Genomic DNA, 18,383 nt, shown 5'->3' with positions numbered 1-18,383 from the left:
CGGTGGGTACATCATCTCCTGATGGCGTTACCCTATAGAAGCCTATGGGCTTCTATCCGGAGAGTGCTGTGAGAGGCATCCAATCAGATCCCTCCCAGCACCCCTTGCGGAGCGTGTGTCATTTTGCGAATGCGCAGAATGACACCAGAGGGACTTCTTACCAAGATAGCTGTCCTGTGTGGTTTTGTTTATGCATATTGGCGTAACTAAAGCCAGCATGCATGCGAGGCGACATGCATCCGAATGCGAGGAGTCATGCATCCTGTGTGAATTCAAGCCTAAGCATAGATTTTTTGCCGGGTCGACTGTGAAGATATTGCTAAGTATATTTTTTGGTGTATTATACTTTATTTCATTGTGAACATTGGACATCCGGAGGTGAAGCGGGACCGCACAAATAACGCCCGGAGCCTGCCGCTTCATACATCTCCCCCACTGTGAGCAGACTGCTAAGGCATCACCAAGAGGCCCATGAGCAAGGACAGTAGAGGCTCCTATGCAACGACAGCAGTCACAGTGACTGCAAAAAATCAGTCTTTGCTCAGCAACTCCTTGGTGGTCCCCCGGCAGGTTGAGTTGACCTGCAGTGAAGAATGCAGAATTTATCATTTACAATCCTTGGCAGCAGGAGAGTAAACAGTCATGCGGGAGGGTAGACTTCTATGATTAAAGTTAAGCTGCTCATCCTCACCTCACTGTTTATCCCTCAAGTGTCTCTCACATATTTCAAATTGTAATCTCATCATCATATTTTGTTTCATGTAACTGTATGAAATGTAATTTTATCATGATCCCCCTCACTGTACAGAGTTACATAATATATCAGCACTTTATAAAAGGAGGATAATAATTATAAAATTCAAATCAAATCAATACAAAGATTATTATTTGTATGCTCTGGTGCAAAGAAGGATGGACCCATTAAAGCTACACAATCCCCTAGTAAAAAGTAACCCCCCCATTCCCCTGTCCACCACAGCCAGAGACCCTGGTGTATCTCCGCTTCTCCCTTCTCTTAGATCCCTGGCTGAAAATCACAAAAAGGTGTGGTGGGGCGATGGGGGGGACCATTCACCAGCAGCTGGCAGAGCCGCAGGAAAAAAAGACTGCATGATGCATGTCCTGGAACGTCAGCTAGGTATATACAATAGGGGCGACATGTTAGAATGATGACATATCTTCCCTGGTTGCCCAGCGGTGACTTACTAACCCATATCCCTACCCTCCCTCTAGTGCCTAATCCTAATCCCCCCCCCCCAACTCTAACCCTCCAGCCGGGTTGGGTACGGGATGCCAGCACTTGGGATCCTGACGCCAGCATCACGACAGGGTTAGGATACCGACACTTGTCGGTTCGTTATCCTAACCCTCCCCCCCTAACCATCCCCCCCACTGCCTAAACCTAACTTTACCCCCTAGTGCCTAAACCTAACCTCCCCCTCCCGCACCCTAAAACTAACCCTTCCCTCTTAGTGTTAGCACCTAACCTTAACCCAAAACCCTCCCCCTAACCCTGCTACTTAGCTTCTGGATGCCAGCGCCGGGATTCTGGCAGGTGTCGGGATTCCAGCGCCGGCATTCTGAGCGCTGGAATCCCCGTGGTTGGTATTATGAACGCATCCCATCCAGCCCACAGGATAATACCGACATTTCTCCTGTTGACATCGTAACTGCTGACATTTTGGTGTCGACATTGTCATTGTTAATCTTATGACTATATCCCGGATATACGGCCCTGCACTAACATGTTTTTTCCTTTTTAAACATGTCGCTATCATTAGTAAACTCTGATCCTATTAAACATGTTGCTGTCATTACCACACACTGGGCCTGATTCAGAGCCGGACGCTATTTGCGCTCGCTCGTTTCGAAAAAGGGGCCGGCTATTTAAATTGAGCGCTCGCTCTTTGCGGTCGGTGGACGCCTCTATGTCTGAGCGAGCGAACGAAATATGCGCTCGCTATTTTGTAAAGACGCCCCCTGGCCGCTCGCATCCTACGTCATCTCCGCTATTTATTTGATTAATCGAGTACATCGAAAGGCGTATAAACTGCTCGCAGCGCTTGTGGTTGGATTTTCCTACCGCAATCATGCGAACAGTTCAGGCTAAGAAACAACCAAGTGACGTGGTCGATGACGCTGCTTTGTTAATTATGCACACCCTTAAAACGCCCGTTTTGACCTTTTGGCACGCCTGTGTTCGGATCTCCACTCCCCGTTTTCAAGCACCTTCCCCTGTTACCACCCACAAACGCCTCATTCTGTCACGCAAATTAGCAGGCATTAGCTATTTTGCAAGCACAAAATTTCCGACCACAATAACTGGTTCGCGCATGTGTATGTGCATGTGTAACTCATTATCACACTAGGGTCTTAGAGGGACAACCCATTAAATATTACACTGTCATTACTATACACTGGCCCTAGACGACTAACCCATTAAATAATACACTGTCATTACCACACACTGGCCCTAGAGGACTAACCCATTAATCATGCTGCTATCTGTCGTACACTCTGATGGGAAGAATTAACTCATCATTACACTATGGTCCTAGAGGGACAACCCATTAAATATTACACTGGCATTACTATACTCTGGTCCTAGGAAGGACTGATCCATTAAACTGACATTAGTACAATGTAGAGCTATATATAACTGATATACTAAACATATCACTGTCATAACACCTCTCTAGCCTTAGAAATGTAAAAACTATTGAACATGTCTGATTAATACTCTATAGTTGTAAGCTGTTGGCATTATTTTAGCATCAGTGACATTGGTTACCTAATTGGATAAAGCAAAAGCGTAATCTGCCTATGTAGATCCCCTCCCCCCCTCCCCCCATCCACATCAACAGTACACAGCAGCATGCAGAGCGATAGCAGAAGAAGTGTGTTATGTCATACAGCCAGCAGTCCACCATCAGGGAGTGACACTGGCAGCACGTGCAGGGGATGAGACCATGCCAGAGAGGAGACAGATGCAAGAGAGGAAGTGACAGACAAGCCAGTCCTTGTTCACAGAGAGAGCTTTCTGAAACAAACCGTCTCATAGTCAGCAATGTGCACAGATTTCTCAGCTCCTTCCAGCTCTGCTGTGACTGGTGAGGACTCCTCTGCAGGGGCTTGTGGGGTCTCTGCAGGTGCTGGGGAGATCATTTCTTCTACTGGCTCTTCTGAGAGTCCCTCTGCTTTAGGAAACAAATGATATTATTGTTGCATCGATGTACACTACAACATATTCGTAGGTGTGAGAATATCTCCGGTCTAAACTGTTGTTTCCAGTATATAAGTAACGTGTACATCTCTCCTATATCTTAGTTACCAGAATTAGCAGCGCTCTCCTGGTGTCCCCCTCCTGGAAGTGGTGGGACATCCACTGACGCCCCTTCTGGTGACTTCTGTGCCTGGTCTGTCTTGGTTTCAGGGGATTGCAGAGGCTCAGCTTCCATACTGGGTGTTAAATCCTGCACTGGATCCAAAGTGGGGTTCTGGGGAGAACCTGGGGAGTTACAGACACAGGAATTATTACTTAGCATAGTGTTACCTGTAAAAGGAATTAAGATTTAGGACCGTATTCAATGTGAGGCGAAAAAGTCAGTTTTCACCGGTTTTCGGCGAAAAATTTTCGCCGATGACGTTATTTTCGCCTGTTTGGCTTTTACCCCATATTCAATTTGTAAGACTTTTCATCTAGGTGGAAAGACAATGCAATGTAATAGGCGAAAAAGTATCGCCTATGAATAGCAGGCGGAAAAAAGTGCAGAATTGCGGTTTTGGGGTACAACATTGCAGGAACCCTCGTGCAGCCTTAAGACAGTCCCCTAAAGGTAAACCGTCAAAAAAAGTTTAAAAATAATCGGGACACCCCAAAAAAATTATGTTTAATTTTGGGGGTAAAAAAAAAAAAAAAAAGGGGAATAAAGTGCCAAACTATCTAAATTAATTCAGGTCGGGTCCCCATGTAGGTGGCAGGTGTTTTCTTCATTGCTGGGACAAGCGGCAGGTGCAATTTTGCAGATTTTTGAAAATAACTTTAGGGACTTAAAAAAATGCTTACCCCCATTTTCATGTACCCCAAATTTGATAGGAATAGTTATTTTCCCACCAAAAATAATCTAAGTGCTATTCTTTACCACTTTTTCATAGCCGCAAAATTGTACCTTGCGCTGCTATTACAAACTCCGACTTCCTTCAGCAGGCAAAAACGGGTGTACCCATAGTGATCCCCCATGTATGGACATCTTTAGTCAAAACATAATGCTAAACTAACTAAATTAATTGTGGTGGGGTCCCCAAGTATGTGGCAGGTGTTTTTTTCATTGCACAGAGTAGCGGCAGGTATATTTTTTAAGAATTTAAAAAATTACCTTTAGGGACTTAAAAATATGCTTACCCCCCATTTTCATGTACCCCAAATTTGAAGGGACCACTTTTACAAACGAAAAAACAAACCTAAGTGCTCTTCTGCATCACTTCTTCAATGTCGGGAAAAATATCCACCTGCCGCATCTTTTTAAAAAGCCAACTTTCTTCTGCAGGCAAAAACGGGTCACCCATAGTAATCCCCGAGGTCTGGACATCTTTAGGGGGGATCCTACAATTATTTCCCATAAAATCCCATATTTTTTCGCCGATCAAAGTTTCGCTTGTTCCCTGTTTTGCCTACTTTGGAATTCAATACGGGGAATAGCGGGCACGCGCGCGATACTTTTCCGCCTGGAAAACAGGCGAAGGAGGCAAAAAGTCCAGCAGGCGAAAAGTCTGGACTTTTCGCCTCAAACTGAATACGGGCCTTAGTAGTGATAGTATAACTGCTGAAATGGGTTACAGGCAGAATATATCAGCCTATCTTAAATAAAGGATAATGCAACAGTTCCCCTAGTGCACAGGTTCTCAAACTCGGTCCTCAGGACCCCAAACAGAACATGTTTTCCAGGTCTCCTCACAGAATCGCAAGTGAAATAATTAGTTCCACCTGTGAATCTTTTAAAATGTGGAAGTGAGTAATGAATACACCTGTGCACCTGCTGGGTGACCTGGAAAACGTGACCTGTGTGGGGTCCTGAGGACCGAGTTTGAGAACCACTGTACTAGTGAATATAGAATCTGCTACAACAATCAGATAAATCTAATTCTTGTTAAGCATCAACCTTTTGCTTATGTATGATAAATGTATTATTATTATTAGTTATTTATATACAGTAGCACCAGCATATTGCGTTGCTCTTTACCATTGGGAACAAACAGTAAAAGAACAAGACTGGGTAATAACAGACAAACATAGAGGTAAGAGGGTCCTGCTCGCAAGCTTTCAATGTATAGGAAAATAGGCATTGATACACAACATATTGCATACTGGCCCAGTGACATGAATGTTGGCCTAGGGTCGGCATGATTTGAAAGTGAAGAAAGAAAAAATATGTAAAGTTACGTGTGGACCAGCGGCGGCTCCTACTCTCTTTGATGAGGGGGGGTTGCCGCTGCTGAAAACAACAGGGACACTCACCGGCTCCAGCCTCCTCCTGGCTGGGTCCCGGCACCTGCGCAATCGATCTGTCAGGCGCCGGGACCAGCGGGGAGCCGCGCATGCTCATGTTACCACTGGCTTCCAAAGGGCTGCATTGTCTGCAGCCCCAAGGAGCCGGTTAGGGCTGGCGGAAAGGCAGAGTAGTGGCTTCCTCCTGGAAGCCGCTCTCTGCTAATAGCAGCCCGGACTGGCAGTCCCAGGGGGAGGAGACACCTTCCCTTGGGGTTGCCTGTTGTATATGTGACTGGCAGGTGGCACTTCCAATTGGAAGCCACTTCCAGTCACAGTGTAGCCGATGCAGTCACGGACTGCACTGACTACACTGAGGTGGTGGATTTTTCTGTGGGGGGGGCTGCCCCTAGGCAAAATCCACCACTGGTGTGGACTGTATATAGGGGATGTAATTGGCTAGTATAGCTTATGGAGGTTATGTGGGTGGTTCTGGAATTCTGATAAGCTTATTGTGCATTAGGGAGGGGGCATTTCACAGAGTGAGTGCAGCCCAGAAAAAGTCCTGTAACCATGAATAGGATCAGGTGATATGTGAGATCTTGCACAGAACGGAAAGGTCAAGTTGGGAGATATTTATTAGCCTTCTGCATATGTAAAATTATTTTATATTGAATTCGATAGAATACAGGTAACCAATGGAGGGACTGACAGAGCGGAGCACAAGATGATGAACAATTAGCATGGCAGATCAGCCTCACTGCTGCATTCAAAATGGATTGTAGTGGCAAGAGTCTGTTTTGGGGAAGAGCAGTAAAGAGACTATTGCAATAATCAATGCGGGAGTAATGCGTGCATGAATGGGAGTTTTTGCAGTGTCTTCTGTAAGATATGGTCAATGGACGCTACTTTTGGATTTTAGATGCAGCAAGGAGGTTGCGGCTGGGCAATACGTCCATCTCTGAATCAGGCCCTTAGATAGGAGAGGTTTCAATTTCTTTTCTATCCAGACACTATTACTAGGAAGTGTAACAATGGGCCTTCTAGCCTGTGAGCCCATGGCAAATGACCCTTTTATTAAAACGGTCGTGGAAAATTTAAATTACTTCACTTATTCCATATTGCTGCAGTAAACAGAGGGCCTGATTCAGAGCCGGACGCTCTGACAGAGCGCTCGCTCTGATTCAGGGCCGGGCATTTTTTTTTTTCAGAACAGCCTCCTGGCTGCTCGCATAGCTGTGGGTGACCACCCACAGCTATAGCAAGCGGCCATGATGATGGTCGCGATGGTCAAGACCATCGCGACCATCGGGCTTGCGATGAGACCCTTGTGGTAGGGTCTCGTTGCCGCAAGCCCCAGAGAGCTCGTTGCCGCAAGCCCCAGAAAGCTTTCGGCTCTAATAGAGCCGAAAGCTCTCCCACTGACAGCATTGTGTCCCTCCTGGAGAGGGTCATGTTGGGAGGTATGCTAATGTATAAACTATTTTTGTGATGTCAGTGGGGCCGGCCCCAGACGCTAGGTGTTCCCATGGGAATGCCTTTGTCTGGGCAGCCACGCCCCCGGCCCGCCCACCAAAGGGGGCGTTCTATCACTCAACATCAACAGCACGCCCCCTTTGGTACGAGACCCGGAGTGACGGTTTGCCCGTCACTATCCGGGTCTGGCGCATGCGCACGATGGAGTTGGCTCCGTCGTGCGCATGCGCACTGGGCCACCATCGACCCACTTGCGAGCGCATAGCGCTCGCAAGCGGGTCTGAATCAGGCCCAGAGACCAGAGAAAGGCCAGCACTGCGACTGGTACGATTACTGGCCGCCTCTTATCTAATGGTCAATAGCATTCAATCAGGTTATTGTTGGAAAGGATTCCTCCCAAGCCCAGCACTGGTTGATTGGGATAGTGGATAAACAATCCTCGCCAGTCATGGACTACTGTGAAGAACCCACTAATGCATACCTCCCAACATGACCCTTTCCAGGAGGGACATGATGCTCTGGTCCTGGACTTCCATAGTGAGAGGTGGGGCTGCAGCGCAGTTCAAAATTCAAATAGGGGAGTCACACCAACTGTTATTTCAAATGCTACCAAACATCACTGGCTGGGACTCACTGGCAGTTGGTGAGACTCCCCTATTTGATTTTTGGACTGTACTGCAGCCTCACCTCTGGAGCTGCCACCAATCATAAATTACTAGGGAAGTCCAGGACCAGAGCATTGTGTCCCTCCTGGAGAGGGTCATGTTGGGAGGTATGCTAATGTATAAACTTTTTTCCCACCCCTTTAGGGAATGGTGTACTGAACCCTCCCAAACATTCCTGATTTCTAACAAACTGCTACATCTTGTTACATGTTCTCTAAGTTGTGACAACTGACCAGATGGTCTTAGCCGCTCCAGCCAGAATAAAATAGACATCATTGGCTGCTATGGTTCAATGCACATGTGGGTAGCATTACTCTCTGTGTTTTTCTTCACTTCATGCTTTATACGCAACAGGCTGACCGCATACTTCATGTCACACCCAAGATTTACGAAGAACCCAAGCTGTTGGTACCTATATTCTTTGTGTCATGAGTGAGGCATTACACATCTTTATTATTCCTTAGCTAAATCTAATAAGGAACAGTATCATGTTACATGTCTAAAGCTGCATACACACGGAACGATATATTGTTACGATATGAACGATAATGGTATCGTTCAACGATATATCGTTTCATGTGTATGCAATGAACGACCAATAACGATAACGATATCGTCCATCGGGCATGCATGCAGGCCATTTTTCCATAGGGGTTTGCGATTGTTCATTGTTGATGATATCTTTGGTGTGTAGATGAACAATATCGTTCATCCAGCACACCAGGAATTTCACAGATCGTCCCGTGTGTACACAGCATTAAACACATACTTGCAAGGTCTCCCTCATTGTCAGGGAGACTCCCTAAAATAGCAGCAGCTTGTTTCCCTGAAGAGTCTAGCAATCTCCCTGTTTGCACCTTACCCCATTATGAAGCTGTTATATTAAAAAAACAAAACAGAGATATATACATTCAAATGGGATCATTAGTATAATTTCCCTGCATTATGTATAAGGCACAATGATCCCTATGGCTACATGCATTTTCTACAAAAGTATCAGTGTGTTTTCATCAACAAGTAGATCTTACAAACTGCTTTGGGGCTTATTTACATTTGGATGTAAGTACATTTTATGACACGCCTCTCAGATGTAGTAGTATACGCCCACTTTCCCGCCCCGCTCATAGGTGTTGCTTTCACAATCTCCCTGAAATGCTTTTTCAAAAGTAGGCAAGTATGCTTAAACAATCTTATCTACCATTGACTGGATATGAATAATTCTGACTTCAGGAGGAGACGCCCTCTGATGTGCCTCCAGCCTTCGAGGATGCAGTCTATGAGGTGTGAAATTAGTACAGTAACCTTGTGTTTTGGAATTGCCAATAAAGATTTTCCTTATTTGTTCAAAGCAGTGTGGTTGCGCTCTGATTATGTGGCTGCATTGTTATAGTGAATCGGAGCTGTGCCAAGCAAAAGTGTAGTAATGGCTGGTTTAGAAGCATTTAGGTTATTACCGGTATTAGCACAAGCAATGGCACATGCTGGAGGGGGGAGGGGATCATAACCCACCCTTGTGGCACAAGGTGGATAGGTCTGTACAGTATGTTAAAAGACAACACATGGAACATGTAGCATCCCATACACCACTGATCTCAGCCATACTCACTGCTATATTATATATATATATATATATATATATATATATTATATACACACACACACACACACACATACACATACACAGTACCAGTCAAAAGTATGGACACACCGTCTCATTCAATTGTTTTTGTTTATTTAAATTGCTTTCAACATAGTAGATTAATACTGAAGACATCAAAAGATGAAAGAACACATGGAATTATGCTGTAAACAAAAAAGTGTTAGACAAATCAAAATATGTTTTATATTTTAGATTCCTCAAAATAGCCCCGTTTTGCTTGGATGACAGCTTTGCACACTCTCTGCATTCTCTCACTCAGCTTTATGAGGTGTCTCCTGGAATGGTTTTCCAACAGTCTTGAAGGATTTCCCAGAGGTACTGAGCACTTGTTGGCTGCTTTTCCTTCACTCTGCGGTTCAACTCATCCCAAACCAGCTCGATTGGGTTTAGGTCTGGTGATTGTGGAGGCCAGGTCAACTGACACAGCACTTATCACTTTCCTTCTTGGCCAAGTAGCCCTTACATAGCCTGGAGGTGTGTTTGGGGTCATTGTCTTGTTGAAAAACAAATGATGGTCCCAGTAAGCGCAAACCAGATGGGGTGGCATGGCGCTGCAGAATGCTGTGGTAGCCATGCTGGTTAAGTGTGCCTTGAATTTTGAATAAATCACCAGTGTCACCAGCAAAGCAACCCCACACCATAACACCTCCTCCTCCATGCTTCACAGTAGGAACAACACATGCAGAAACCATCCGCTCACCTTCTCAGCATCTCACAAAGACACGGCGGTTAGAACCAAATATCTCAAATTTGGACTAATCAGACCAAAGTACAGATTTCCACTGGTCTAATGTCCATACCTTGTGTTTCTTGGCCCAAACAATTCTCTTCTTCTTGTTGTTCATCCTCAGAAGTGGCTTCTTCGCAGCAATACTAACATGAAGGCCTGATTCACGCAGTTTCCTCTGAACAGTTGATGTTGAGATTTGTCTGCTACTTGAACTCTATGAAGACTTTATATGGTCTCTAATCTGAGGTGCTGTTAAGTAGCAGTTTCTGAGACTGGTAACTCTAATTATCTTATCCTCTGCAGCAGAGGTAACTGTTGGTCTTCCTTTCCTGGGGTGGTCCTCATGAGAGACGGTTCCATCATAGTGTTTGATGGTTTTTGCAACTGCACTTTAGGATACATTCAAAGTTCTTGAAATTTTCCTTATCGACTGACCTTCATGTCTTAAAGTAATGATGGACTGTTGTTTCTCTTTACTGAGTTGAGTGGTTGGTGCCATAATATGGATTACAACAGTAGTCAAATAGTGGTGTCCACTGTGTACTAAACCCTACCTCTGCACAACACAACTGATGGTCTCAAACACATTAAGAAGGCAAGTAATTCCACAGACTGACTCCTGACAAGGCACACCTGTTACTTCAAAACCATTGAACCATATGTTGGGATTTCTCTATTCTTTTATAATTTTATGAGGTTATATTGTCCTGGAGAACATGTGAAATAATCAGCACGCAAATTACATTTTAAAGGGAAGTATTTCCTGTAAGTACTTTTAAGTCGATTAGGATGTGAGTGTATGTGGTCAGTGTTAAGCGCCAATATCTGCACCACATTTCATATTTTATCCTTGTTTTCTACTTCAGGATCCATAGGGGGTCCACAGGGTTGACCTTGGGGATATAGCTGGATCAGGATCCATGGGCACCACACAGTTAAGCTTTTAGCTCCCAGGATGCACTTGGGTCCTCCTCCATACCCCGCCCCCGAGCCACAGGCACCTCAGTATAAGTTGGTGCCGGCCGGAGTCGGTCACCGCACAGGGTGGCTGCAGGAGCAGCCCCCAGAAGCTTTTTATTTTAGGATAGATTTTATTTATTTTATCTTTTTACTACAGACGGCAGCGAAGGGCTGTCTATACAGACGCCCACGCTGCCGCTCTGATCCCCGACTGGCGCCACGACGCCAGTACTGATCTGGGGATCGCGGCGGGAGGACAGAGTCCGTACTAGCCGGACTCTGTCTACCTCCCAGGACTGCTGCCGGAGTCGCCGGGGATTCAGGTAAGCCGCGCGTCGCTGGCTAGCGGCTGCGCGCGGAATGCCTTAAGATGCAGTCCTTTAGCCTCCGGTCCTGGGGACAGACCGGAGGCTGCTGGCAGTGGCGGCGGGCCCCCCATAACCCGTGGGACCACTAGACCACCATGGATAACAGGCAAGCGGGAAGCCAGCATCCCTGGGGTTATGGCCAGCCAGGGGAGGAAGCCTTCCCTGTTCAGCGGCTCTTCCCCTCAGCTCAGCGCGCCTTTCAGCACGCAGTCTGGCGTCGCTGAGCTGCAGACTCTTCGGCCACTCCTCCTCTGAGGTCTCTGGGGGCCATTTTCTTTGTGGCAACGCAGATCTCAGGGAGCATGCGGACCGGTCCCTCTGTGTACCTCTCCCCCGACAAGGACAGTGTACACAGCACTATAGCCCTCCCAGACACTGATTCTGGGCAGGTTGATTGTAGTGGAAAGGTGCAGTGAGTATATCTTCTCTGCATGGTATGTGACTTTTGCTAGTGCTGCCTGTCTGTGCTTATTTTCCGCTTACTGTCAGCTTATACCTGTCCCTTTACTTCTCCTACAAGCCCTACAGGTGTGTGGGGGAGGGGCGTTTCTACAGACCTCACCTGTATAAATCACGTATTTGTGAGGTTCGTCACATACAGTGGTGTGCGACACAGTGCCATATTGTGGGCTGTTGTTCAACACACCGGTGAGTGCGTTTACTTCTGCCCTGTTGCCAGATATATAATATATTCTGTCATGTCAGACGAGAAGGTTGACCGCTCAGTGGCTCCGGTGTTGGCCTCCTGCGGATGCTGTTCTGCAGGAGTGGATAGGGAGGATTTGTCACAGGATGGCCTGTGTAGTCGGTGCCAGGTGGCTCCTGGCCCATCCAGACCTTCTCTGACGCAAGAACCACCGTGGGCGATGTTTTCTCAAGTGCTGGTGTCTATTGCGTACCGTCTGTCGGTCCCGACTGCTCTCCCTACTAGGGCGTTACCCCAGCCGACCATCCCCCATTCCCCGGGTGTCCCGCAGTTATTGCGGAGTCCTCCTGGGTCTCAGTCTGTGGGTCCATATGCGGGGTTGCCTATGTATATACAGGCTTCCCCTGTGCCGCAGCAGCCTGTGGTACCTTTTCAAGCCCCTATGGCGACTCCTCCACCCTGGGTGGATGTGCTCTCCAACTCCGTGCAAAATTTGGCGGCCGCATCCTCGGCTTTTCAGTCAATGTTGCAGACTGACATGCCTTCTAGGGTTTCAAAACGCCCACTCATGGCGTGCAAGCCTGGAGTGCTCGGCGCCCTTCTTCCAATCAGGAAGATAAACCTGCGGCCTGATGGGACGGGCCTCCCTCTGGGGGACCTCAGAGTGGGAGGCCGACTTCTTCTATTTGCCCAGTGCTGGCACAATACCACCACGGATGCCTGGGTTCGAGAAGTGGTCTCCCAGGGGTACGCCCTGTCTTTTCGGCACAGACCACCCCACCAGTTTTTCTGCACCAGTCCTTCTCAGGACAAGACCAAAGCGTTACAGATTCAGGAGGCTATAGAGTCCTTGCTGAAAGCAGGGGTCATTGTTCCCATTCCTCAATCACAACGAGGGACGGGGTATTATTTGTCTCTGTTTCTGGTGCAGAAACCCAATGGTTCTCATCGCCCTATCCTCAACTTGAAGTCTCTGAACAAATTCCTCAGAGTTCCCAAGTTCAGGATGGAAACGTTACGTTCCATCATTCTGGCGATGGAACCGGGGGATTACATGGTGTCCCTGGATATCCAGGATGCCTACCTCCATGTTCCGATAGCACCTTCGCACCAGCGGTATCTGAGGTTCGCTATCCTTCAACACCACTATCAGTTCCGAGCGCTACCCTTTGGTCTCTCCACTGCACCGAGGGTGTTCACGAAGATTATGGCGGTCATGGCCGCACATCTTCGGAACCAGAATGTACGGCTGCTGCCGGATCTGGACGACCTCCTGTTGCTGGCGAGCTCCCCGGAGGTACTGCTTCAACATCTCCACCTGACGATTGCTTGCCTGCAAGCACACGGGTGGTTGATAAATTGGAAAAAGTCCTCCCTGATTCCATCACAGCGGATGGTTTATTTGGGAGCCCTGCTGGATTCGCGTCAGCAAAGGATTTTCCTGACTCCGGAGAAGGTCGCCTCCCTACAGCTGCGGATACGCAGTTGCCTGAGCAGTCGCCGCCTGTCGGTCCATTCGGCTATGAGAGTTCTGGGGTCCATGATGTCGACATTCGACATGGTGGAATTTGCCCAGTTCCATTCCCGGCCCCTGCAGGGCTGATTCTATCGGAATGGAACGGGTTACCTCACCGGATCCGCTCTCAGGTGCTGGTGTTGTCTCCGGAGGTTCAGCAATCTTTGGCTTGGTGGCTTCAGACTGCTCATCTGGTCGAGGGGCACCCCTTTTGGATCCCGGACTGGGTCCTGCTCACGACGGATGCCAGTCTCCGGGGTTGGGGGGCAGTGACCAGCTCATTGTCTCTCCAGGATCATTGGTCTGCGGAAGAAGCACATCTCCCCATCAACATCCTGGAACTGCAGGCAGTATACAGGGCCCTGCAGTCGTCTGGTCCCGCTCTTCACGGAAGGGCAGTACAGGTGCAGTCCGACAACGCCACCACGGTGGCGTATATCAACCACCAAGGAGGAACTCGCAGTCGGGCAGTGATGTCGGAGGTGTCTCGCATCCTGACTTGGGCGGAGTGTCACATTCCAGCGATCTCGGCGGTCTTCATCCCCGGAGTCCTCAATTGGGAAGCGGACTTCCTCAGCCGTCACGACGTGCATCCCGGGGAATGGTAACTTCACCCAGAGGTGTTTCAGCTACTCGTGGACAGGGGGGGGACTGCCGGAGCTGGACTTGATATCCTTCCGTCACAATCACAAGTTGCCCATTTATGGGTCAAGGACAAGAGACGCAGGCGCAAATCTGGTTGACGCGCTGTTCGGTGAAATGGACGTTTCACCTGGCGTATCTGTTTCCTCCGATATCCCTACTTCCTTGGGTTCTGCAGAAATTCAAGCAGGACGGCGGCACGCTCGTGCTGGTGGCTCCGGCGTGGCCCAGACGGCCTTGGTACTCTGATCTCAGGAGCCTCTCCATCGACGCGCCGTACCTTCTTCCTCAGCATCGGGACCTGTTGTCTCAAGGGCCCTGCCTTTACCCGGATCTGGGTCGGCTGTCTTTGACGGCGTGGCTCTTGAGACAGCCGTCTTGAGGTCTCGGGGCTTCTCCAGTTCGGTTATTGGGACCATGCTCAGGGCACGCAAGCCTGCTTCAGCACGGATTTATCACAGGGTGTGGCACACTTACTTTGAGTGGTGTGAGTCCAGACATTATGATCCTCAGGTGTTCAGAGTCTCTAGGATCTTGGAATTTCTTCAATCAGGATTGGACCTCGGCTTACGCCTTGCATCTCTGAAGGTTCTGTGTCCGCCTTGTCCGTGTGGTTTCAACGGCGGATTGCAATACTGCCGGATGTTCACACCTTTTTCCAAGGTGTTCTCAGGATCCAGCCTCCCTTTGTGCCTCCTATGGCTCCTTGGGACTTGGCGGTGGTTCTACGGGTCCTGCAGGGCCCTCCGTTTGAGCCTGGAGTGGCTGGAGCTCAAGTGGCTGACATTTAAGACTGTTTTTCTCCTGGCACTGGCTTCGGCCAGGAGGGTGTCTGAATTGGGGGCGCTTTCCTGTCGCCCTCTTTTCCTGATTTTTCACCAGGACAGAGGGGTGCTCCGCACTCGTCCTGAGTTTTTGCCCAAAGTGGTCTCGAAGTTCCACATTAATCAGGAACTTGTTGTGCCAGCTTTTCAGTCCCCTGATCTTTCAGCTGGTGAGACTTCCTTAGATGTGGTCCGGGCGTTTAGAATCTATGTGGACCGGACGGCTTCGGTTAGGAAGTCTGATTCCTTGTTTATCCTCTTTGGTTTTCACAAGAGGAGTTGGCCTGCCAACAAACAAACGTTAGCCCGTTGGCTTCGTTCCGTTATTTGTGAGGCTTATGCACAGGAGGGTTTGTGCCAGCCTCTGTTAAGGCTCATTCCACTCATTCTGTGGGTCCTTCTTGGGCTGCAAGATGTGGCGCTTCTGCTGTTCAGCTGTGTAAGGCGCCCGCTTGGTCTTCAATTCAAACGTTCTTGAGGTTCTATGCGTTTGACACCTTCGCCTCTCAGGATGCATCCTTTGAGCGCCGGGTGCTCCTTTCAGCACAGGAGCGTCCCCGCCCTTAGTTGAACTGCTTTGGGACATCCCCAAGGTCAACCCTGTGGACCCCCTATGGATCCTGAAGTAGAAAACAAGAGATATGGTAAGAACTTACCTTTGTTATCTCTGTTGCTACGAAGTCCATAGGGTCCACAGGGCGCCCGCCCTGACACACCTGGCTTCAAATGGGCTGTGTGGCTGGTCACCGGTTTTCCGTCTCCCATTTCTGTATGGTTTCTTGTGTGTTCCAATCTTCCTTCTCTCTGTTCCATATTCTCCTCCGGCCTAGGCTGCTTACCAACTGAGGTGCCTGTGGCTCGGGGGCGGGGTATAGAGGAGGACCCAAGTGCATCCTGGGAGCTAAAAGCTTAACTGTGTGGTGCCCATGGATCCTGATCCAGCTATATCCCCAAGGTCAACCCTGTGGACCCTATGGACTTCGTAGAAACAGAGATAACAAAGGTAAGTTCTTACCATATCTCTTGTTTTTTATACTATGCTAATTAGTGTGTTCTTTTATTTCTTTACAAGGTGTGTGTGTGTGTGTGTGTGTGTGTATATATATATATATATATATATATATATATATATACACACACACATATATATATATATATATATATATACACACATACATATTTCCTTGTGGCTGGTATTAAATACAAATATATATATGTGTGTAGGTGTGTTTGTGTGTGTGTGTGTATATATATTTATTTCCTTGTGACTGGTATCAAACACAAATAGATAGATATATCTATCTATCTTTTGGCATCTGCGTATAAAGACTAATGCTGGGTACACACTGGCCGACATATCGGCTGATATATTGTGTGCCCGTCGGTCAGTGTGTACACACAGGTTGGGTGTGGGATGCCAACAGTCTTGAACCCGGTGGTCAGAATCCGGACTCCGCATCCCGACAGGGTTAGCATACAGACACTTATTGGTCGGTATGCTAATCCTCCCCCTCTCCCTCCCCTAACCTCCTCCCTTTGTGCCTAACCTCTAAACCAAACCCTTCCCCCAACCCCGCTACTTACCTTTGGTATCCTGGGGGTCGGGATGCCGGTGCTAGTAATGTAAGCGTCTGCATCCTGACCGCCAAGATGGCGAATGTATCCTGTACACACAATATTCCCGTGAACAACGTCGATCACAGACATAACGTTTCAGCTGTACAGCACAGCCGTTGGTAACTATATATCTGCTCATTGTGCTGGCTGTATGAGCGATCAGCCGACCTCCCTTACACTTGCTGCAGAGGGCGGCGGGGTGGGAGGTGCTATGTGACCCCCAGCCAGTGGGACCGCAGATGATGTTCAGTGTGTATGAACAACGGTAATCTGCAGATATATCTGTCAGGTGTGTACCCACTTTAAGAATGGCGGTGGGATTATCTGCTAGGGGCACCAGCCAAAATCTTGCCTAGGGCCGGTCCTGATACTCCTAACGAGTCTATAGCAAATGATTGCATATATGCTAAACAGGTCTTGTAAGTATAATTAGCACAATTGACTCCTATAATAATAAAAATCACTGACCCTCCCCCACCACCCAAAAAAAAAAAAAAAAGTGTCCCAATTGAACCGATCATTTAATGGAAAACTACACAGGTCATAAGTATGCACTTTTAGACACCCCACACCCCCTATAGTGCCCTCAGTACCGCAGTGTATAAGTCATGTTACCGTAATACTATAATGCTGGCAATAGAGCACGTTCGCTCAGCAGTACCTGACAACTAAAACTACTAGGAGGTAAATTTACTAAAGTGAGAGTTTTTAGAAGTGAGTTTTAAAAGTGATATTGCCCATAGCAACCAATCAGATTCTAGCTATTATCTTCTAGAAGGTGCTAGTTAAATGTTAAGTAGAATCTGATTGGTTGCTATGGGCAACATCACTGTTAAAACTCACTTCTAAAAACTCTCACTTTAGTAAATTTACCCCTAGGTGTCAGATTGTGTAAATGATTGTAGAGCAGCATCACCAGTACAAGCAAGCGCCATCTTCCCTACACCCCACCAGTCTGAATATCGGATAGGTCCACTAATGTCTTGGGTCTCCAGTGTTCTACACACAGTAAGCACCAGGGGCTGGCTGGCAACTTTTAGCCTGGGGGGCAAATGCATGCAGGCGGCCCTGGCAGAGGAGTAGCGTGTAGCCAGGATGCCCGAAGAAGGTGCGTACTACGGCGCCCCCCCCACCCTCAAGTGTTCCAGGGAGAAGGCTGGCCAAATGGGATTAATGTAAAGTAAAAATAAAGATTAGGGACAGCCCCGTCGTAGTGCCCATATGCAGTGCCCCCCTGTGCCCCAGGAGGACCCCTTTAAGCAGGCCTCCAGTAGTGCCCCCAGTAGTGATCCCCCTATGCAGTGCCCCTTATACAGTGCCCCCAGAAGTGGTCACCCCTGTGCAGTGACCCTTGTGCCCCCAGTAGTGGTACCCCCTATGCAGTGCTCCTTATATAGTGCCCCCAGTAGCAGTCCACACCCCATGCAGTGCCCCCAATAGTGGTAACCCTTATGCAGTGCCCCTTAAATAGTGGCCCCAGTTGTAATCTCCCCCCTATGCAGTACCCCCAGTATTTCCCTTTTTATAGAGCCCCCAGCAGTGGTCCCTCGATGCAGTGCCCACAGTGGTAGTCCCCTCCCCCCTATGCAGTGCCCCTAGTAGTTGTCCCCTCCCCTTGTAGTGCCCATAGTAGTAGTCCCCCCTTGTAGTAGTAGTCCCCACCCTTGTAGTGCCCCCAGTAGTAATCCCCCCAGTTGTAGTTCCCCCCCTTGAAGTGCCCCCAGTTATAATCCCCAGTAGTGGTCCCCCCTTGTAGTGCCCCCCCTGTAGTGTCCCCAGTAGTGGTCTCCCTCT

General features: G+C 48.2%; 1 protein-coding gene across 1 annotated transcript in view; it reads right to left on the bottom strand.

Annotated features, from left to right (window-relative positions):
- The window catches only part of CCDC9 (coiled-coil domain containing 9), a 91,071-nt gene that overhangs the window by 11,945 nt on the left and 60,743 nt on the right, over positions 1-18,383 (bottom strand). The window contains exons 13-14 of the mRNA XM_088458109.1: positions 3,332-3,508; positions 3,052-3,197 (exon numbers count right to left, since the gene is read on the bottom strand). Coding sequence (XP_088314235.1) covers positions 3,052-3,197; positions 3,332-3,508 — 323 coding nt within the window. The remainder of the gene's footprint in view (positions 1-3,051; positions 3,198-3,331; positions 3,509-18,383) is intronic.

This window comes from Taudactylus pleione, unplaced genomic scaffold, assembly GCF_031769625.1.
Source record: "Taudactylus pleione unplaced genomic scaffold, aTauple2 ptg000809l, whole genome shotgun sequence".
Lineage (NCBI taxonomy): Eukaryota > Metazoa > Chordata > Amphibia > Anura > Myobatrachidae > Taudactylus > Taudactylus pleione.
Note: the sequence above shows the minus strand (reverse complement) of the source record. Positions and strands in the feature narration are given on the sequence as shown.